The sequence below is a fragment of the Crocuta crocuta genome, unplaced genomic scaffold, assembly GCF_008692635.1.
Source record: "Crocuta crocuta isolate KB4526 unplaced genomic scaffold, BGI_CrCroc_1.0 scaffold81, whole genome shotgun sequence".
In the NCBI taxonomy this organism is placed as follows: domain Eukaryota; kingdom Metazoa; phylum Chordata; class Mammalia; order Carnivora; family Hyaenidae; genus Crocuta; species Crocuta crocuta.
This window is the reverse complement of record NW_027527808.1, coordinates 3,114,852-3,137,145: the sequence shown is the minus strand read 5'-3', so window position 1 is coordinate 3,137,145 and position 22,294 is coordinate 3,114,852. Positions and strand designations below refer to the sequence as shown.

The 22,294-nt window shown below is 43.1% G+C and overlaps 1 protein-coding gene across 4 annotated transcripts in view; it reads left to right on the top strand.

Moving 5' to 3' along the window:
- The window catches only part of PAG1 (phosphoprotein membrane anchor with glycosphingolipid microdomains 1), an 89,161-nt gene that overhangs the window by 50,869 nt on the left and 15,998 nt on the right, over positions 1-22,294 (top strand). For 3 of the 4 annotated variants that reach the window (XM_077774419.1, XM_077774399.1, XM_077774406.1), the window contains 2 exons: positions 20,134-20,340; positions 22,142-22,193. In XM_077774419.1, coding sequence (XP_077630545.1) covers positions 20,216-20,340; positions 22,142-22,193 — 177 coding nt within the window. In that variant the 5' untranslated portion in view covers positions 20,134-20,215. Of the gene's footprint in view, positions 1-19,635; positions 20,341-22,141; positions 22,194-22,294 lie in introns of those variants that run through there. The other variant, XM_077774413.1, reaches the window with a different exon arrangement.

Genomic DNA, 22,294 nt, shown 5'->3' with positions numbered 1-22,294 from the left:
AGTTAGAGTTAAGAAAAAAGCAAAAGATAGAAAAAACAGGTTGTGTCTTTAAAGAAAAATGAGAAACATCATGTTTCTTCAAGAAAGAGAAAATATTTCCATGTGGTTAATTCCCATCTGGCCGGCCCCGAGCTTGCGGTACCTGCCAGGCCGCTGTGGCATTGGAGTTGGTGGCTGGTGACAGCTGTGTGCTCTCTGCTTTCCTGGATTAGTGATGAGAACTTCATTTGGCATGAAACCACATTTTTTAATACCATGTATTGAGTACTGCATTTTAAATACCATGAGGAAGGAATATGGGATTTAGAGTGGGAGACAGGGATGGCGCTGCTGTCTTCCCAGGTTAGGTGGGGTCTCAGCCAGCCTCTTGCTCTCTCTGGTCTATTGTTCCCTTGGAAAACACCAATAATAATTTAACAAGAAGAAGAACAGCGCTGCCTTAAAGGTTTCTCGAGAGACTGTGGAGCTACTCAAAAAGTAAAATCTGTGACAGTGTTTGATAAACTCTGAAGTATTACACAAGAATAAGGTGATAATAGCCACCCTGAGCCTGAGGGGTGAGGGATGAAGAAGACTTGGCTCTTCGTAGATGAGGAAGGACTCAGATTGAGAGACTCCACCTGGATCATGGGGTGATTATGGGCTAATTTACCAGTGGAGCAGGATTTAACGTGTGTCTGTCAGAGCCCTGAACCCATGTGCATCCTGTGTTGATAATAATGTGGTTATTGCCCTTTTCTTATGATCTGCCATAAAAAGTGCTAAGTCAGACTTACATAACACATTTTTGGTGCTAAGACACCAGGAAGAAAATATGATGGAAATAAGGAAAAGGGGCTAAGACTGAACCTCAAAGAAGAATCACAATATTATACAACCAGGGAGAGGAGTAAGGAAGGCCCTAGGAGTGTCTTCTCAGCATATGGTTAGCACCACAGTTTTGTCATTTTCATTTCCTTACACACAAGACCATGGCATTTTAGTTGACACATTGATGACAGTCATTATGGATAGTTATACAAGTAGCATATATAAAATGTCTACTTTCTTATTCACAGATAGACACCTACATAGACTTAATCACAAGGCTCATAAACTTGTGAGTGTGAGTTAAATGACCTGGGGAAACAAAATCCTTGATTGTGATTTGATCATTTCCATGATGGAAGTAAAAAAAAGAAAAAGTAAAATCCTGGTGGTGGTTATATCTAGAGGCTTAATCAGTTCAGGTTCACATTTTTGGCAAGAAGACTTCATAGTTAGTGCCTCCTCTCACACAATAGAAGCCCATGTCTGATTGTGCCTCTTTTCATGATGTTAAGATTAATCACTGGGTACAGGTCTAATCATACTGACTCACTTACTACAAAGCTTCCTATCAGCCCAACCCTGTAGTTTGAACAGCCTAGGATGATCATTGCGGAAAAATAATGGTTAGTTTCTGTGTTGCCTTTGTGACTATTTACGGCCTACTATATGCATTACATAGGTTCCTGTGAGTTTCTATAAAAGTCTGTTTGAAATTGAATTGTATTCTAAACAAAGTTGAATTGGTCATGATTTAAAATAGCATTTTTATAAAAACACCCATGTCATTTCTTAATACCACTCTTTCATAAATATAAATTTATATATATTGGATGTGGTTAAAGCAAGATAACCCCATCTCTTAGAACTTTATAGTGTGATCAAACTTTCTTCATTTGAAGCAGCTCATTCTGATATTGATAATGATTACAGTTTACCATTTGAATTTAATGTAACTCTATTTAAAAAGAGAAATAGGGCACCTGGGTGGCTCAGTTGGTTAAGCATCTGACTTTGGCTCAGGTCGTGATCTCACAGTTGATGAGTTCAAGCCCTGCATTGAGCTCTGTGCTGACAGCTCAGAGCCTGGAGCCTGCTTCAGATTCTGTGTCTCCCTCTCTCTGCCCCTCCCCTGCTTGTGGTCGCACGCGCGCTCTCTCTCTCTAAGAATAAATAAACATTTTTTAAAAAGAGACATAATCAGATATAAGCTGTACATTTAAGTACTTTATATACATTGAGTTTTCTTTAAAGATGCAGATTCTTCTTTAAATGCAAACAGCAAGGAAAAGAGAAGGAGGAGCTAATATTTATCAGGTGCCTTTTCTGGGCAAGAGCACAAAACTGCATGTTTCACAAGATACAAGCATAGCGGACTTTGATAGTGATATCCAATATACTTTTCTGTACTGAATGGAAAACTGAAATACTGAAGATTCTGAATGGAGCTGACATGCAAGCATAGCACATATTTGGAAGGCTGGCAGAATGTGTTATCAATATGGCTTAAAGTGCTAATCTAGACCCAACAGAAGCGCCTCAAAATAGAGGTAGTGTCCAACTGTCGATTCCATATGTCAGTAGGATTTGTCCCGAAGATATTACAGCTGACTTCCTGGCCAGATCTATTAGTATCCTGTGGTAATGACGGAAGGGTAAGATTACTGACAAAAGAGCCCAGGCTGTAATAAATCCACCAACATGAAGTGGATGCTTTTTGCAATGTAACTCCTGTCCTGAGCCAGACGTGTATAGGAATGACCAATAACAAAGGGCCCAAAACCTTTTCCTCAGTACACTGAGGATCCTATGCCAAATAAGCAAGGTGTTACCCCCAATAAAGTGGTCTAAAGAAACCCCAACAGAAGCTTGGAAGTGCAGTTTCAAACATTAACGTCTAGTTGCCTTCTGTTGGGAATTGAATAAAACAGCCAAGATTGCAAGATGTGCAAACAGAGAAAGAAGCTCTCTCTGGCAGAAGCTTAGAGCCAGTGAGGCATAGGGTAGAGATCGCCTTCTCTGCAAAAGTGGCTAGCTTTGTGGGTCTAATTCAAATCCCAGTATGTGCATATTGTTTGGCGAACTGTATGTTAATATTGCAACTGTACATAGTCATTTATGATCTATTAACATCAGTAGTGTCAACCTTAAAGAATAGAAGACTATATTCAGAATACTCTTGGTCAGACTGCAAAGGCATGCATTAATTTACTCTGTCAGTACTTACTGAGTGCCTGCTACTCTTGCTGGTGCTGGAGTTACAGCTGCACAGAGTGCCTTGCGCATGGAGGTTATAGTCTAAAGGGAATCACGCAACCATTAATACAAAGGCCAGTATATAAGATGCTTTCAGACAGAGGAGGAAAGAGAAGATAATGGGATAAGGCTAAGGTAGGGATGGGCAGAATGACTGCTTTAGAATGACTGCTCAGAGCAGACTTCTCTGAGAACATGATGCTTGAACAGGATAGAAGAAAATGGAGAGGAAGCAGCTAGGTTAAGACATGAAAGATGAACATTACAGTAGATAAACAGCTAGTTATAAAAACTCCAGGCTAAGGACAAACTCTGTGTTCAAGAGCTAGAAAGAAAAGGCCATGATAGTCCTTCAATAAATGTTTGTCAAACTAAGGTGAACAAAGTGTATTGTGTCCACCTAAACAATGAAGATCAAGAGAAAAGTTAAAGTAGCCTAAAGCATAAAGAAAGTTATCGTTATAATAATGTATTGATTTACAGGACACTCTACCTCTAAGAATTTTGGATCATTTTGCAAGTGGAGGATAATGGATAAGCCAACTTTGACATGTAACCTAAAACCAGTGGGATGGGAGAATAACAGACCATATCTTTTTTTGTATTTCTTGGTGAAATTTTTATATTTGAATATACTTTAAAATAATTCCATTTTAATTTATCCAATCAATTATGTTTAGCCATCCAACTTTTAGATTGGTTTTTGAGGGATGCAGATAAAAATATGTAGACATTACAGCAGACAACGATCATGACTCAATGCCCATGTCTTCTGGGTCTGGGTCTTTATCTTTCAAACTCAGATACCACCTTCTGGAATAGACTCTATACATACTCTCTTTTGGCCCAAGCTCTGAGGATATTATGTGTGCAGAAAACTTGGTTTATGTGGTTACCAGTGTGGATTTGAAGGGGAATAGGAACATGAGCTTTATCTGTTTGACATGGTCACATCCTGACTATGCCATGTTTCAATAGTACAAGAAATAAAATGAAGTAGCATATACCAATTAAGAGTTTAGAAACATGAATGAAGAGTCCAGCTAAGTGATTCTCAGCTCTAAGTATATATCCAAGTGCTATGGGGACACATTTCAAATGTCCGTGTCCAGGCCCAATCCCTGCTCAATTTAAGCCCATTTCTGGGGTTAGGCCTGGGCATTGGTATGTTGTAAAAAGTTTCCAAAGTGGTTCTAATGTATAGCCAGGGTTGAAAACCCTAGTCTAATTCAGAGGAATTTAATAATTCTGTATAGCCTTTAGGATAAAGTTGGTTTGATTTTAATTATCTTAGTCTTTTCATCTCATGTATCATTTGGATAATTCTTTCATTATTTCCCTAACGATCAGAACTTATGATCCAAAAGATCATAATGGGAAAGTCTTCCTTTCCTTTCTTCCTTCCTTTTTCCTTCTTTTATCCTTTGCTTTAAAAAAAAAAAAAAAAAAAAAAAAAGATTTCTTGTTCTAAACCCTATTCTGGACATTGAAAACTTTTAAAATCTGTAAATAGTTCATGATAATTAAATTTAAAACTTCATGTATTTGATATTTAGAAATTAAGATTTACTTCTAAGAAATAGTGAGGTTGTTATAATAAAGACATTAATGTAAGTCTCTTCCAAATGTATGAAATAAAAAACTTGCACTTGGAGCTGGTGTAGAGAGAGGAAAGAAAAAGCTAGACTACAGTAATTGCCGTAATTGAGGATAATTACATCTTTGAGCTTCCAGCCAGCTATATGAGAAGGGAAGAGAAAAGGAAATATGACTTTTGTAGGTATAGCTGAGTTGTTACTAAAAAAAGGGAAATTAATCTATCAGGATAAAGAACCTTTTCCAGGCACTAAAATCTCTGAGTTTATCACATAAACACACAAAGCTTTATGCACTACACAACAGAACAATGCCAATAACAGCTTTACCAAAAAATGCAGATAAGCAAATCATGACAGTTTCTTATACTATTATTTTAAGATAGCCCCCTCAAGACATTAATCAATAGGTTCAGCTGCTACCTAGTGTAGCCCTAGTTCATGGCAATAGGACCACGTCAGCTACAATATGGAAGATGTTAGTATTCCAGTTAGCCAAGGCAGGAGGCTGTCCTTCAGTCCACCTAAAAGCCGTATCCGTTAAGGGAAAAGACATCAGGTCACAACTCTGTAAGGAAATATGAAAGATTAGAATTTGTTCTCTCAGGGGCCCCTGGGTGACTCAATCGGTTAAGCGTCCGACTTCGGCTCAGGTCATGATCTCACGGTTTGTGGGTTTGAGCCCTGCGTCCGGATCTGTGCTGACAGCTAGCTCAGAGCCTAGAGCCTGTTTCAGATTCTGTGTATCCCTCTCTCTCTGACCCTCCCCTGCTCACGCTCACTCACTCAGTCGCTCTCTCTCTCTCTCTCTCAGAAATAAATAAAACATTAAAAAAAAAAAAAGAATTTGGTCTTTCAGCCTATCGCTGAAAATTCTTTCAGCCTATCCCTTTTAAATTCTTCTAGTGGTCGTACTACGAAACAGTCCTGGGGAGAGAATTTAAAGGGTGAGGACTGTAATGAAATCATACACCTTGGTGTCTTAGATGGATCCTGGCCACAGAATCAAAGACTCATGCTAGATTAGTGAATGTTTCAGAATGTCTCAGATTGTTGTTTTTTTTTTTTTAATGTTTTATTTATTTCTAGGAGAGAGAGAGACAGCGTGAGCAGGGGAGGGTCAGAGAGAGAGGGAGTCACAGACTGAAACAGGCTCCAGGCTCTGAGCTGGCAGTCAGAAAAGAGCCCGACGCAGGGCTCGAACCCACGAACCGCGAGATCATGACCTAAGCGAAAGTCAGACGCTTAACCGACTAAGCCACCCAGGCGCCCCTGTCTCAGATTTTTACCATGTTCTCAAGAAGACAAAATATAGGGCATAGGTGACTTCTAGTGGACTGGACCAGTTGTTCCTAAAATTTTCTTGCTCCTGATGTAATATGCCAGTATATTAGGAAATAAAATGAAGTAGTGTTTCAGAGAGTTTGAAGAAAGGTCTAAGAAAAGTAATGTAAAAAAAAGATTGACTGCTTCTCTTAAATTTCAACCATAGCAATATTATTGTTTTAGAATTAGTATTGAGAAATCTCCTATCCATTATAAATAATTGCTTACAAAAAGAACTGGAATGAAGCCTGGCTTAGATTATTTAATCCAATGGATTGAAATGATAAATACTAACCTCTTTCCCCAATAGCAATAACTAGGGGGTCAGTCATTATTTTGATTTTTTAATGAGGTTTCTTTTTGTCCTGAAAACACATCTTCTTGTTCCTTATGTAAGTATATTTTTCTTGAAGTCTTTCTGTAATAGAGGCATGAGAAATAACTAAGGAACAATCCTCTCAAGGTCAGATCCCACTGTTAAATCTCCCACAGGATGCATTTACAGAGTTGCCCCTGTGGCTCTGCAGTGCATCCCCCACGCCTCTAGGAGGCACCACTCACACGGTCCGGCCTGTACTCTCAGCACAAGCAGAGCCACTCAGACTCTCAGTGGCAGAGAAGAGTGAACTCACATTCTTGACTCTGTGCAAAATTTCTTTGAGTTCCCATGTTCCCAAAGTTTTACTTTCTAAGTTACTAATAGTTTTACCTTATACTTCATATCTGTGGTTCTTTTCTTATAACAGTTAAAAATGAGTAACTTGGACACACAGAAGATGTGTCTGAAAAAGGCTGGCACCCTTTTCTGAATCTTACCTCAGCACCTCGCTCCCATGTGCCTCTCCCAGCCTCTGAAGCTTGCCACATTAGGCCTCTTCCCTACCTCTCAGTTTAAAGCCTTTGAGATGTTCCTTCCACCAAAGGGGCGAAAACATGGCCTAGGGAAGTGAAGGGCGGGGGGATGTCAAAGCCTTCCCCTCATAATTAGCTCTTATTCTGAAGACTCTCCTTGTTCCCTGCTTTCTAGAGAAAATAGAATTTGGGGCAGAGTGACTACACTGACTATTTGAGGTACAGAGTGCTTTGAAGTCAGCAGGGGAAAAGGCTGTCTCTAAAATGTCAGTGTTATGAACCCATATTCTGGGTCTCTCCCACACATTTCTTAATACTGTGGCATATAATGTGAGTTCCAAATGTGATCCTTTGACTTGGAAGCCACTGTGACACTGAAAATATAAAACTCTCCAAATTTGGGGCTCTTGGGTGGCTCAGTCAGTTAAGTGCCCACCTCCTGATTTTGGCTCAGATCATGATCTTGCAGTTCATGGGATTTAGCCCACATCAGGCTCTGTGCTGACAGCATGGATCCTGCTTGGGATCCTCTCTTCCCTTCTCTCTCTGCCCCTTCCTCACTTGTGCATGCTCATTCTTTCTCAAAATAAATAAATAAATAACAACAGCAGCCACCACCAAAAAAAAAAACCCCTCTCCAAATTATACTAAGACTTTCCATAAATACAGCCTCAACCCATAACTTCCATTTTATTCATGATTTACAAACAGAGAAAATGGGAAATCTGGAGAGAGAAGATGTGATTTTCTTTAGCTATGAAGATTTTCAAAATTGCATTAGTTTCAGTTCATTAGGTCTTATAATCACATTAGCGACATGACATTGTGAGGATAGGAGCTGCTGGGCAGAGACCCCCACTGTGGATTTCCCTGGAGTCTCACTGCGTCTTGCACACTGGGACTCCATACATGATTCGAGTTTTCCTTTTCTCGAGATGAGTCGATAGGAACAATCTAGCATACAGAACCCAAGTTTACCCATTTCCCCTCATCCTTCCCTAATTCTTCCCACAGTGATTCCCCTGGCCATATGCTGTGTCAGTTTTGAGAGCTTCTGAACTTTTGAAAAATTGATGAGTGACTCCTGCCTCATTAGGATTCCCACTGGGCTCATAGCAAACTCTGAGCCAAGGGTTTTCAGTGAACTACTCACTTCAGAATCACTTAGGATACGTGCTAAAAATACAGAGTCTTGGGCCTCAATCCAACTCTATTATGTCGCTATGTGAGGGTCAGGCCTGGGCATCAGCAGCATAACAAGTCCCCTGGGTGTTGTGAAGCAGGACATGAGAGAGGGTTCTGGAGGACATCTGTGCAGTGACTGGCGCTCTCCCGTGGCCTGGGAAGGAAGGCATGTGCCACTGAGAAAGTCAGTGGATGGAGGGGCCGGAAGGCTATGCACTCGAATACATCAGGGCTGGTTATTCGGAAAGGTCACAGTCAAAATACTCCTCCCTTTAACCTGAGAAAATATTCTCTTGCTCAGAAGTGCAACTCTCTTCTATCCTGCCACGTCCTTCCTCAGAATCCCATAGTTCGCTCCATCTTGCCCTTTATGTCTAGTCCAGAGCCTTCTGGCTCCCTGGTGGCTCTGGAATGAGCATGGACCTCTTCCAGCGGAGGTGACTGGTTCTGATTTTGAGTTCTCTGTTGGGTCATGTCGACCTTGTAAGAACGGGATCTCCAGGGTGTTGTCACTCTGTTACACCTACTCCCCTGCCTCCGCCAGTGATGGTTTTATCTTCCCTAGACTGGGCAGAGGAAGAGAGGAAAATAAATATATTGATGTAGACAGGTACATACAGACATCCTTCGTAATTCACAAAGTAACCCACGATTAAGACCAGCTATCAGTAAAACGACAAAAAAGAGCCCAAATCTTTCCCCCTTTCCTACCTCAGTCACAGAGTGCCTGAATTCTGGCCTCACCCTTCTCCTTTCCCTCCCTGTTCCTGACCAGGTGACTTGGTCTGTTCCAGTAATTTTTGTCTCCGTAAGATTTGCAATGCACATGCCAACGCTTGCATGAATATTTGTTAAGCTTCCTTTAACCATAAAGTGAAAGCAGATTTTCTCCCACTTAGTAGGGACATGGTGAGGCTCTACACATACCTTCCCTGGTCCTGGAAATCTGGCCTGTTCCCAGAGGCGGGCCGACCCTGACAGTGTTGCAGTGCGTGCAGGGGAAATGGTCCTTCCCACCCTGTGAACATGCAAAGGCTGTCTCTGGAATCCACCAGACACATTGAGGACAGTTCTCAGCTTGAAACAACGTCAGTCCAAGGGCACTGCAGCTGTGTCAATGCCACAGCACCTCTGCCATCAGGCTAAACAGAATCAAGCTTCAATTATTGTGACTAATGCAATATGGTGGAAGGGAAAGGGCTTGTGGCTTTTTGTTTCTTTCTGATTTCACATGCTTGGAATTCAACAATGGGTTTTTTTAATCTTTGATCAAAATATAGCTCTGTATTAAGACCTTAATTCAAAATCTTTTTCCCCTCTTGCATATTGAATTTTGCAGTTAAACTGCCTCAAACCAGTGTGTAGCCTCATAGTCACAGGGTGATTAGAAGATGAAACAGTGTTTGGTATATAGTAGGGATTTAGCAATTATTTTTTAATGAATTACAGAGTGCCAAAGAGTAAGCAACATCAGAGATTTTTGCCAAGAAACTAATGAAACCAACCCAAAGAACTATCTTTAATAATAGAGACAGAGGACTTCTCCAGAATGTTCTATTACATGTGGAACCCCTTCAGGCTTATCAAGCACCGAGGCTGAAAATTTGACAGATCCCTTTAAGACTTGCTTTCTGGGTAAGATTTTTCTAGATTTGGGGATATGCCTTTAAAAAGGCCCAGAAGCTTCCAAGCAGCAACATTTTCTCTCTCCATCACCTGTGTATCCCATCTGCATATTTTTTTATTTTGTCTTTTCATTCTGTTTAAAGGCTGTTATAAATATGAATTATAAATATGTAAATATGCAAACTAGATGTTGATGGAAAATATACAGAGACTCGTAAGTCATCGCTGGGGCCAGTGCTCAGTGGTGGGCTCACCAGAGGGCACTTGGTCCCTTGCAGGGGCTGCTGGGATTGAATCCTAGCCCTGGACGTGGACTGAAAAGGCTGCCTGTGTTTTTCCTCCTGACATTCCTGTCCCTGTGGTAGCCGTGTCAGGTTTTCCTGGGAATTACTAAGACTGTGCTTTCTGGGGAGTCGAAACTATTGATCACACTGAGAATTTCATGTTCTTGCTGGGGCGACACTTCCCTTTGGGTGGAAAGTCCTGAATTTTTATTTTAGACCTGAGGAATTTCTGGCCACTTTCATAAAATGATAGAGTCTCAGAGCTGAAAAGAAACTTTATAAGTGACCTCATTTTTCAGGAGAAACTGAGGCACAAGAGGTTTGGCCTCGGTTAAACATGTGGAAAAGAACAGACAGTGATGTGTCTGTTCATTGCCCTTTTATGGGACTCTGGATTGGTAAAGAGCTAGTATTTATTTGGGAATCATGAGAGTCCTAAGACACAGGGGCTCTGTGACCTCGTCTTCACATAACTTTGAAGGAGATGAAGTCCAAGTTCCTGCACCAGGAATCTGGCTGGGTGACCCTACCATCCACGCTGGAAGGAAGATAAACATTAATGCTATAGAACTACTCCAAATAATGGTCCTGGGCCAGCAGCCTAGACCTCACCTGGCAGCCAGTTACAAACGCCGAATTCAGGATCTGCACCTTAATGAGATCCCCAGGTGATCTGCAGACACACAGAAGTGCTGTTCTTGAACAGTCTTCTCAAATTTCAGCCTGCATCGCGAGCACCTGGAGGGCTTGTTAAAAACTGAGGGCCCCCACCCCAGACATTCTGATTCATAAGCCTCAGGGAAAGCCAGAATTCTACATTTTTAACAAGTTCCCAGATGACACTGAGGCTTCCGGACCAGGCCCAACCTTTGAGAAGCGCTGCCCTTTAGAAGCACTGCCCAGCCGCTTCTCTGCAAGGGGCCAAGGAATCCTCTATTGCCCGGGAGTGCCCTGCTTCTGGCAGAAAGTCTTGAGGATGAGCCCTGAGAACCTCCACTTTCAAATACAAGTTCTGACTTATTCTAATGTAGCTAGTCCCGGCCCTGAGTAGCTCCCAAGAGCAGCGAGTAACTTGCACACGTGTTTTTTTGGAGTCAATAAAAAGTATGTCATCTGCTGATTTTAGGATGTAAAGAATTCATGGTGTTTTTAAAATACAGTTGAGATGAGTGGCGCATGGGCGGCTTGGTTGGTTGAGTGTCCGTGTCCGACTCTTGGTTTCAGCTCAGGTCATGATCTCACAGTTTCATGAGCTCAAACCGTGTGTCTGGCTCTGCACCGATAGCACAGAGCCTGCTTGGGATTCTTTCTCTCCTCTCTCTCTATCCCTCTCCTGCTTATGCTGTCTCTGTCTCTCTCAAAATAAATAAATAAACCTAAAAACTAAATGAAAATATAGTCAAGATGAGAACTAAGCCGATCATGATATATGGCGCTGGGTGGCAGATTGAGCCACATGCTTGCTGGCACCCACAGCAAACATGAACTCTGAGGTCAGCTGCGCTTACAGTAATGACGGTGTAGGAATACATCAGAAGGTGTGGTAGAGATAGCAGACTGCTTTATCCTGCCCTCCTGTAGCTCACAGTGAAACTGATGCCACAAAGTAGGAGTCCCCTGGTACATGACTTAAGTTGCCATCTCCTCTTAAATTGTAACTCTTCCATCTTGACATCTACCTTTCCCAGGATAAGCACCCTTTGATGTGCAGTCTCAGCGAGGTAGCACGGTTCGGGTGAGGGCTTCGTAAAAGCTAATTGGCATGTGACACATACTGGAGCATTTATAATTAGCTGTCCAACCACAGTCCAACCAACTGTTAAATAAGATCACTTAAATATCATCAGCCTTGAATGGAGGATTTGAGAGACATTTATGTCAAACGGTAAATTTCTGGACCTCCCAGCAAAGACACGTAAGTTGTTGGTTAAGTCGTGTACGATTATGAAAAAGAAAGTGGCTGAATCACTGTGCGTAAGAAGCTGAATAAAACCAGTGCAAAACAATGCTTCCCAGAGCAGGCCTGTGAAATCCTGGGCTCGGTAAACTGGCCTGCGTATGAACACCAAATCCTCACAAGACTGCGGGAGGCTGGTGTGGCAAGGGCCATACAGTACTCTCGGTCCCTTGGAAGAAGGATACATGACGAATGCGTGGCTGAGAATGAGCAGGGGGCAAACCAGAGAGAGGGAGTGTTCTTCCCTCTTGTATTAAAGGCAAGTCATGATAGAGCGATGTTCAAATTGCCGAGAGGGTGAGGCCTCCGTGTCCCAGGCAGGCAGCCACCTGGGGGTTATGCACACGGTGGGGGTGCCCCTGCCCCATCTGTGAGAACACACTGCAGGGTGTTGTGCTAAGGGAGAAAGTGCCAGGGACACTGAGTCAGGAACCCTAGAGCTCTGTGACCCTAGACGTGTACTTAACTTTGAGCTTCAGTTTCCTCATCCATAAATAGATACAGTGGCCCTATACCAAAGGTCCATAAGGATTAAATAACATAATGTGCCCAAAAGTGGCTGGTGTGTCACATGTACTCAGGTTTTTTCAGTGTTTTTAATTTCAAGCCTTTGAGTCAAAACTGGTATGCGGTAGGTCTCTTCAGGCCCTGGGTAGAGGCAGGATGATCATTTGTAGGACAGAGGCAGTACCAGGAACTCCGTCTACCTGGTAGCCTGACAAGCAGACTTTTGGAACTCTTCGCGTCCCCCATGGAATTTCAGCATCTTCTGAAAATACTGAGAAAAGGAATTTCTTCTGGTCCTTATCATCTCTGAAGGCCTGGTCAATAGTCACCTGTTTATGGATGCTTTTTCTCCTCTGATGTGTTAGTTCCTTGAAGTATTTACCCATTCAGACTATTAAATGCCTACTGTGTGCTGCACACTAGGGCCGCAGCTGTGAACCGGGCAGGTCTGTTCATGGCATTCCCTTTTGGAACTCAGACCAGCAGAGGAGATAGCAAAGAGCTCTATCATTTCAATTTTGAATAATGCCACAAAGGAGAAGGCTTTTCAGGCTTTTATGAACCGAGCTTAAGACTAAACCGGTGTGGGGGGAGGGGGACTGAAGCACATCATCAGGAAAGTCGCTCCAAGGAAGTGACACTAAACTGAGATCTAAAGACTGGTTAGGCTTTCATCAGATGCAAAACGTGGGAAGAAGAGCCAAGAATAGTTAAGGCTCCTCTTTCCCTTGGGACACATAAGCCCTAGCGCCTTTTGAGGGAGGGAAGAGCCAGGAAGGCATGAAAGACCCTTGCTGAGAAGGGGTCGGAGGAACACCACGCGTAGACGCTGCAGCTGGTGGACAGCCATGTACATGGACGCCAGCGTTCTCACTGCTGTGCCTTTTCTCGGGAGACATTCAGCTGCTTCGATGACAGTACAAAGAAGCCAGGTGGCTGTGTTCATTTCAGAATTAAGGCTTTGCCTTAAGACATACTTGGCGTATTTTTTAATTATTTGTTTGATGCGCTCATCTCTTTTATTCTCCTCTCCCTTACCTTATAAATTATTCAGCTTGCATTTTGAGAGTCAGCTTGGGAATTTACTCCTTATTGCTCCTACAGTAAGTATTCAATAAAAATTTCTTGATTGGTTCCTACTTTCCAGTTTATTATAGATGGCGAGAATAGGGTGGGAAATGAGGTGGACACATCCTCACCCTCAGGGAGCTCTGAATTTAGATCCGATGAGCAAACGCAGAAGGCACAGGAGATAGACCCTAAAACCCAAACTGCACATTTTCCATGAAGACCTGCATATGCAAAGTGAAGCCCCTTTTTACCTGTGTACTCACTGGGTCTCTAAGAATCAGTCATTATCTCCCTCTTTCCTTCCCCTCCCTCCCTCTCTTGAGATTTACCATTAAAAAACAAAACAAACAAAGAAAAAACCTTGGCAGTTGGTTTTCAAGTCAGGAGATGAGCAAAAGCAACCTTAGACATGATTCCTTATCTATCAGTCTCTTACCTTTTGGCTTTTCTAAGGGCAGTAAACACCAAAATGGCGATGGGCTTTTATAAGCAATAAATTGTTACTTCTGTAATGTAAGTTTAATGTATTTTTTAAGACAAGCGAGAGCCACACAGACCCCTCCTCCTGAAAGGGTCAGCTTTCCCGTTTCCTGTGTGGATCAATACGTTTGGTACGCACGAAAAGTAATCAGGTTACACTGACAGATGGCCTTAAGGATTTATAACTTGCTCTTCGAATGAATGCCTGGCTCTTGCTGCCTTCAGCAGCAGCCCCATGACAGGGTCGGCCCGTGACGGTAAAGGTTTCCAGGCTTCTCTCTCTCATGCTCACAGGTGGTGTGCTTCTCTTATTAGTCGGCTGCTGAAAGAAATGTCAAGTCATTGCTCGATAGTGATGTTCTAAAATTTATAGTTCAAGAAACTATAAGCAAGAAAATCTTACCTTGGAGCCGTTCACCACCTTCCACTCTTTGGGTGTCTTTCCCTCAACTCAGGAAAAAAGAGAAATTAGGATATCTTTGTTGTCTTTTTTAGATTGTTTTTTAATGTTTGTATTTTAGAGAGAAACTGAGTGTGAACGGGGGAGGGGCAGAGAGATAGGCAGTCACAGAATCTGAAGCAGGCTCTGAGCGGTCGACGTGAGGCTCAAACTCATGGACCATGAGATCATGACCTGAGCTGAAGTCGGACACTTAACCAACTAAGCCACCCAGTCGCCCCAGAAACGGGGACATCTTTGTAATGACCTTATTTGGCAGAGAACCATTGTTCCTTAGCCAGAGGGCCAGCAAACATTTGCGTAGGCGGCTGGTCAGCAATCACCCAGAAAACAGCGTAGAGGCTTGCCTATATCCCAGTCTCCTTACTCTGAAGAGAAATCTACCTGAATTTCAATATTTTAGCTTCAAACTCTTGCACGGAACTCAAGAATTCTATTGAGAGGTTAATTTAGCCTTAGCACGTGCATCTGAGAATGTGCCTCACGGAACAGGAGCCCAGCAGAGAATTTAGCTCCTCAGCCATTGTTAAATTTGTTCAGTTAATCCGTAGCTCATAAAGCATCATTTTAACTCATGATTCCCACACCTGGTAATGACCAGGAAGGAAGAGCTCCCATGGGGTTGGGTCCTGTCCGCATTTTGCTCATCAGTGAGGGGTCATCAGTGGAGGCGGTTTCTATCATAATTATGCGTTGACTAGGACAGCTGTAAAGTGGTAATGACCATCATTACCAACCTAAATCTACTTCGGAGGAATTAAAGTGTCTGCTTCTGCAGCTAATCTCACCGGCCATCCCAACTCGACCAAGTTATTACTTACAGAATTTGCCGTAATCAGAGCACCTACCTGTTAAGAACGTTATAAAAAGAAAATAGCTGTCATCTGGTCATCACCTTTCATTAATTCCATCTTGTTTTTGTTTTCTTTTCTGTCGGAATTGATTTCAGTGGCTGTTAGTCTAGGCTAATGAAGACAAAATGCCTAGCACAAGGCACCAACCTCAGGGATAGCGGTCAGTGAAGAGGCTGAAGATTAGGGCTGAGAATAGGATAATACTGCCACCTTGTGGCTAATAGTGGCCCCTACTTTTAGAGTAAAAGGCTATCAGTGTTTCTACTGCTTGAATCACCTATTGATTAAAAACATAAATGGATATAAAAGGATCAGACATTCTGGAGCAAAATAATTTTGCTCAAAATAATTATTCAGTCAGACTTTTAAGATCCTTGCAGAGCATCCTCAACAGACGTTCTGTAACTTCAAGTACTGACCTTTCTCAGGGCCAAATGACAAGTTCCCACAGTAGTCTGAATTATAAAATTAGGGTGGAGGGATGGTACCATTGCCTATTTCACAACAATATCACACATTTGTCTTATGTGACTGTCTTAGCCGTGATTGTACAGCAATGCAGCCAATAATGAAGTCTGTTCTAAAACAAAAATAATTGATGTGCAACTATTACTCTAATTGATGATCATCTACAACTAATTATCATCTAATTATCATCTAATTATGATCATCTACAAATCCTAGTGGGGCATTCAGGAGCCATCTTAAATGTTAGTTGAGGTGCAGTGAATGGTGTTCATTTTCCCTGTGTTGAGTAACTCATAGAATATTTATACATGTGGTCTGACGATGAAATATCTTTTCAACTTCAAAAAAATAATCTATAGTTGAATATATAATTTTATTGAGTCAGGGAAGAACAGAATTGAAAGAAATAGGTTTAAATCTCTCTTCAATATCTCTCTTAAATGGGAGATCACTCCAAATTGTGCATGTATTTCTGCTGGTATGCACTAATTCTGGGTGCTCAGAAAATATAGGCATTGATATATATATATATCAATATATATATATATTGATATATATATTATATCAATATATATCCTTGATATAGGCATTAGCAGCAAATAAGATGATCCTCAGGACCAGTAATAGTAGCATGGACTTTGGAGCCTTAGATCGTCTTTTCCACATGGAACTTGGTTGGAAAAGGGGCACAGTGAGTGGTCTGGAAAATGCCATCATTGTGGCAGGAGCCATTCTTTTCGGGGTGACTTTGTACTTCCCAGACGCTGTGCTCCCCATACTCTTATTCTTTCTGTTGCTAATCCTGAGAGACGCCGTCTGGCCACATGGAAAGACACCCCACTCACCCCTCATAACACACTAAATTGGCCCCTGAGCTCTGTGTTTAACCTCAGCGAAACCAGTAAAAAGACAGGCCATTGCACTGATTGGACAGCCCCAGAACGTCCGCACAAGGCCTGTGCTCTCAGCCCCACCAAGAAGGAAAGAACATGGAAGTCACGTGCATCCGCACAAGGAGTGGGGAGTCCAGCTACACATATGGGGAGGGGTAGTTCATCTGTATACACGGGGTGGGGAGGGACAGTCCTGTCTTACTTACAGATAAGACACCAAAATGTAAGGAGATGACCAGAGAAGGAACAGGCAGGAGAATTGGGAAGTGGAAGTGCAGAGAGAGGAAGAGACCAGGAGAGAAGAATGAATGGGAGGTCCTGCTGTGAGTCAGAGGTCATGCATGTGGAAACCCCAGCATCCGCCAGGCCCCTATAAGGGAAGCTGTCCGTGAGCAGTGCTGCCTCGGGCCCTCATGTCAGGTTTCACTAGGAGCAGCCCCTGCCCTGAGGGATTACAAGGTGTGCGGCCCAGAAACTTGATGATGATTGTTCTTTCCGTTGGGAGATCCTTGTCCATGAAAAAGTAGTTCTTGTAGTAGCTTTTCAGCACATTTTAGTTGAAGGGGAGTGAGCCAGGAGCTTTGACACATTTTCTCTGAGTTACATCTTTTATTCAGTAGCTCGTAATAATCCGCTTTCATCCTCTCTCTCCCTGCCGTGTTCTCGTAGGCTGGGCACCCCACATATTTCATTGGATTCGACCAGCTTTCCCCGATGAGGGGGAGAGAAAAGAGGAGAAACGTGTACAGAAATAGACAAAGGTCCTACAGATTCTACATCAGCTTGCTGATGGATATCTGGCTTTTGAATAATTCACATGGCAAACTATTTTCTAGGAATCTGGCACTTTATAAATAGACATTGATTATATCTGTTGTACGAGTGAATGAATGAAGGAACAAACCAGTGCCTGCGCAACAGATACCTTTTGTTTGTGCTTCCTAAAATGTGTTATCCTTCGGACCCGTATAGGAAAATTGGTTATCATATATATTCATAGGTTGCCTTGATTTATGTGCTTGCTCGAATATATTTTAGTAACTGCGGTGCCCATTTGTAGTCTAAATTTAAAGTAAATTATTCACTGCTTCAACAAATCAGAAGAGACGCGGTGGTTATTTTCACCCAGCGATAGCTGTCCGGGGGCAAACATGTGAGAGCAGTTTGACCATCTATCACTGTATGTGTGTATTGTTCGCAGGCGCCATGTAGAACCGACATAGGAAGACGGTGCGTGTTACACAGAAAGTCGTACGTTTATATATTGACAGAGCGTTAGGAAGTGTTCGTGTTGACTCAGGGACCTAAGGACAAACATAGACTTCGTCTAGAATAGCCTGTGTACGTTGTGGATAAAGTTTCTTTTTCTCCAGCTTTTTATTATTCTTCAACCTTAAATATTCAAATAAATACGATGTGTTCCACTCAGAGAAAATTTGGTCCAGTTCAACTGCCTTTGCTGAAATGGCTTTTATTCTCCGAGGCCCTTCAACACGTGCTCCTGCTTGGCACTGAGCCCTCCAGGTGCTGGCTTGGTGCAGACAGCGCGGTGCTCCCGAAATGCAGTCACGGCTCTCTCAGAGAAGCAAATGAAAATGTAAACGTGGACAGTCTTTTGCATGAAAATAAATTTTTTTGAGTTCTTATTCATTAACACAATAATTTGCTCAGTTTATTCATGAAAGTTGACGTTAAGTTACAGGCTATTCCTTTTAAGTTAGAATATTCTTGAATTGAGCAAAGCAAATGTTTATAAACAAGGCCTCTCTGACAGGAGATAATTGTTAATTAAAATTATTTTTTTATTTGAGGAGCGCCTGGGTGGCTCAGTCGGGTTAAGTGTCCAACTCTTGGTTTCGGCTCAGGTCATGAACTCACAGTTGCATGAGTTCGAGCCCCATGTCAGGCTCTGCACTGACAGTGTGGAGCCTGCTTGGGATTCTGTCTCCTTCTCTCTCTGCCCTTCCCCTGCTCGCTCGCTCTCTCTCTCTCTCAATTAATAAATAAATAACCTTAAAAAATTATTTTTGAGTATAGTTGACACACAATGTTTTATTAGTTCCCGGTGTCCAGCATCGTGATTCCGTTTCTCCACATTATGCTGTGCTCACCACGGGTGTAGCCACCGTCTGTCACCATATGACCCTATTACAGTACTGTTGACTGTGTTCCCTGTGCTCTGCCTTTTATTCCCATGACTGATTCAGTCCATAACTGGAAGCCTGTATCTCCCGTGATAATCGTTAATTTTTGATATGTGACTCTATTTTTCAAAAATCTATCACTCTTGAAATATTTCACAGACCTCATCTGGCCATTTGCACTTAGCAGCATTGTCGCCGGAATGGGGAGCAAGCTGTACCCCCCATTGAGAAGGAGCTTCCTCTCGGGGCTAAGGCTACAGGTGTAGAGTCACAAATGGCTGGACTCACATCCTCACCTGCCACATAGCATCCAGGACATCGTAGGAGAACTTACTCAGTGTCTCCGCCATTCAGCTTCCTTGTCTGAAAAATGGGGAGGAGCAGGGCCCTGCTCCCAGTCTGGTAGCAGCGATTAAATGAGGAAAGCATGGAGCAAGAGTCCAGGACGTGCCAGGTCCGAACACGCACAGGTGCAGCTCTTATGCCTCGTTTGTAGTTGCTTATAAATAGGTCTTATTTACTGCTGGTGGTGTGTTCTTAGCACGTGCTTTCATGTGTCCATTTGAAAATGTACTTATTGAGGGCTCGCAGAGCTGGCCCTGGGAACAGTTACATATTCACAGTACATAACTCTTATGAAGGTGGATATACAATATTCTCTTTCATTAATTGTATTGGCCTTAGACCTTCTCCGAGAAAAGCAGGTTTGGTGCTAGGAAGATGGGTGGGAAATGTGAACTGCATTTTTGTGAAAGCAATAACAAATGCTTTACACTGCTCTGGAAAAAAAAATCCAAGTAAGCACTTATTTGCTATGGAGTATCTGGAATTTTATTTTATTTGCGGACATTAAGAACCTATCCCCAAACTCGCCCGGGTGCCTCAGTCGGTTAAGCGTCCGACTTCGGCTCAGGTCATGATCTCACAGCCCGTGGGTTCGAACCTCACACCAGGCTCTGTGCTGACAGCTCAGAGCCTGGAGCCTGTTTCAGATTCTGTGTCTCCCTCTCTCTCTGCCCCTCCCCAGCTCATGCTCTGTCTGTCTCTGTCTCAAAAATAAATACACGTTGAAAAAAAAATTTTTTTAAAGAATCTATCCCCAAACATAGCAAAACCGTAAGCCGTTCATTGCCTCAAGCCCTGTGCTGGGTGCTCGTGCATTCCCAGTGTGCGTTTTCAGGTGAGGGAAGCAAAGGCCTGGACAGCAGAGGGGACTTGCCCAGAGGCAGGGGTCCAGCTGAGTGCAGAGCGTCCCGCACCCACGGCCCTGCCTTGGCTCTCGGGCTTCCTCCTGACATGCACTGATTACAAGATTGTGTCACTTCACCTGAGAAGCCGTTTCAAAGCCCACTGGTCTCTTCTCCACAGGAGGACGAAGCCCTCTGCGCCCATGTTACCACCTTTGAAGGACTGACCGACCCTCCAGCTTGTGCCACTTCCTGCTCCCACCATGGGACCCTCGGGGAGCATGCTCAGCAGCGGACAGATGCAGGTTGTCCTGTGGGGCAGCTTGGCGGCTCTCGTCACTTTCTTCCTCATCAGCTTCCTCATCTTTCTGTGTTCCAGTTGTGACAGGTGAGATCTGACGTGTACCGGCTGGAACCTTGAGATAACCCGTCCCCTGTGCCCAGAAGCGTCTTCATGGGAAAAGCATGTTGTAAACAGAATCCTGATCCACAGACATTCACAGAAACCCCTGTGTTAAAATCAACTAGTGTCTGTGCCACAGAGCACCCCAGGATATTTTTCTGTTCATTGAATGAAAATCCATATTTGAATTGGCTCAGGAGCAACTGGGAGAACCCTTATCTATGAAACTTCCCAGAATGAAGTTCTTGCCGTTCTTTTAGGCACATCCTTGTTAAATTTATATTGTGTCTGCCCATATATTGTGTCTGCCCGTCTGTAGGCATTTGGAGGTCTAAGTGTGATGTGCATTAAAGATACTCTGCTGCCACTTGAGAGTTACTGATTACTATTGCTGTTACGTGCTTTGAAAGGACCATTAAAGATTTGTAATCTAGAACTGCAATTTGTTAAGAAACAGATGGAATTTCCTAGGAGAGAGACAAAATAATCATCTTGGTGGTTTTTAGAGTTATGCTTCTTCTCCCCACCCAGGTCTCCCTCATATAGAATGTCTGTATCCCCCACCCCGAAAAAAAGATTTTTGCTCAGAAGCAAAGGTCTTTCTAACATGTTGGGAGTGATTCCCAGGTGTTCCGAGGATGTTAGGATACTTGCAGGAGCTCCTGGGTGACTCAATCAGTTAAGCATCCAACTTTGGCTCAGGTCATGATCTCACAGTTCGTGAGTTCAAGCCCCACATTGGGCTCTGTGCTGTCAGCTCAGAGCCTGGAGCGTCCTTCAGATTCTCTGTCTCACTCTCTGTCCCTCCTTTCTCCCTTGTGCTCTCTCTCTCAAAAATGAATAAACATTAAAAAATGTATTTAAAAAAGGATACATGCAGCTCCTGGCAGATTGGTGCTGTGGGGCTGGTGCAAATCGGCCAGTCCACCTCCAGACCTTTCTCTCGGGGACTTCAGGAGTGACCCAGCAAGTGTCATTTACAAATTTGGATAGGACTTCCTACCCTGAAATCTCTGGCAAGAAGAGGAAAATCAGACTCTCCAAGCCAAGTAGCTTTCCAGGCCCTTCCCAGCTTGGACCTGGGGCTCTACAGCTGGATCTGCGTCTGGTGAGGAAGATGCAGAAATAGAGGCCAGTGGAGAGTGTGCTTTCCTGGACTAGGGAGGGCCTGCTTGTAATTATGTACACTCCCACTAGGCGTCACTGTTGCCATGTACAAATATGGAACATGTATTCTCTAGTACTGATGGCTTTCTTTAGACTGTCCTGAGTAAAAATAAATTCTATTTTTATTCGATGGACTTTTCCATAGACTGGAAGTACATATGACTCATCCTGAGAGCATGTATCCTTCCCGACGTGCCAAAATTTGTATTTTCTTTCATTATTTTCCCAGTCCCGTTGCACTGTGTAGCCGATTCTGAGTTTGTCTGGGTTTTCTTAAAAAAAAAAAAAAAAAAGGCAAAATTCTTTCCAGTATTCTAGATCTGAGACAAGTTTCTGCTCAGGAACGTGCCTCAGCCCTCTTGTGAACTTCTGTTTTCTACTCTGGGAGAAAGGTGTGAGCGAGCGAGGTGACTGCTCTCATGCTGTGACTTGACCCCTCAGACCCTGACGCCTGCAGAGAAGTGATGAAGTCACTGTCCAGCTTTTGCTTCCTTGGCACAGTAAACCAGGATCCTAAAAGATTAAAATGTGGACAAATATTAGGATAGCAAAGGGGAGTGTACGTTTGATTTTAGATGGCATGCTTGATATTAAAGTGATGTTTTCTTTTCTATTTCAGAGAAAAGAAGCCGAGGCAGCACAGTGGGGACCACGAGAACCTGATGAACGTGGTGAGCCCATAGCACATGTCTGTGCGTGCTTTCAAACACCAGCCACTGATCTAAGTGTGTTCCCACACGCTGGCAACCTAAGGGGAACCAAGGGGAGGACT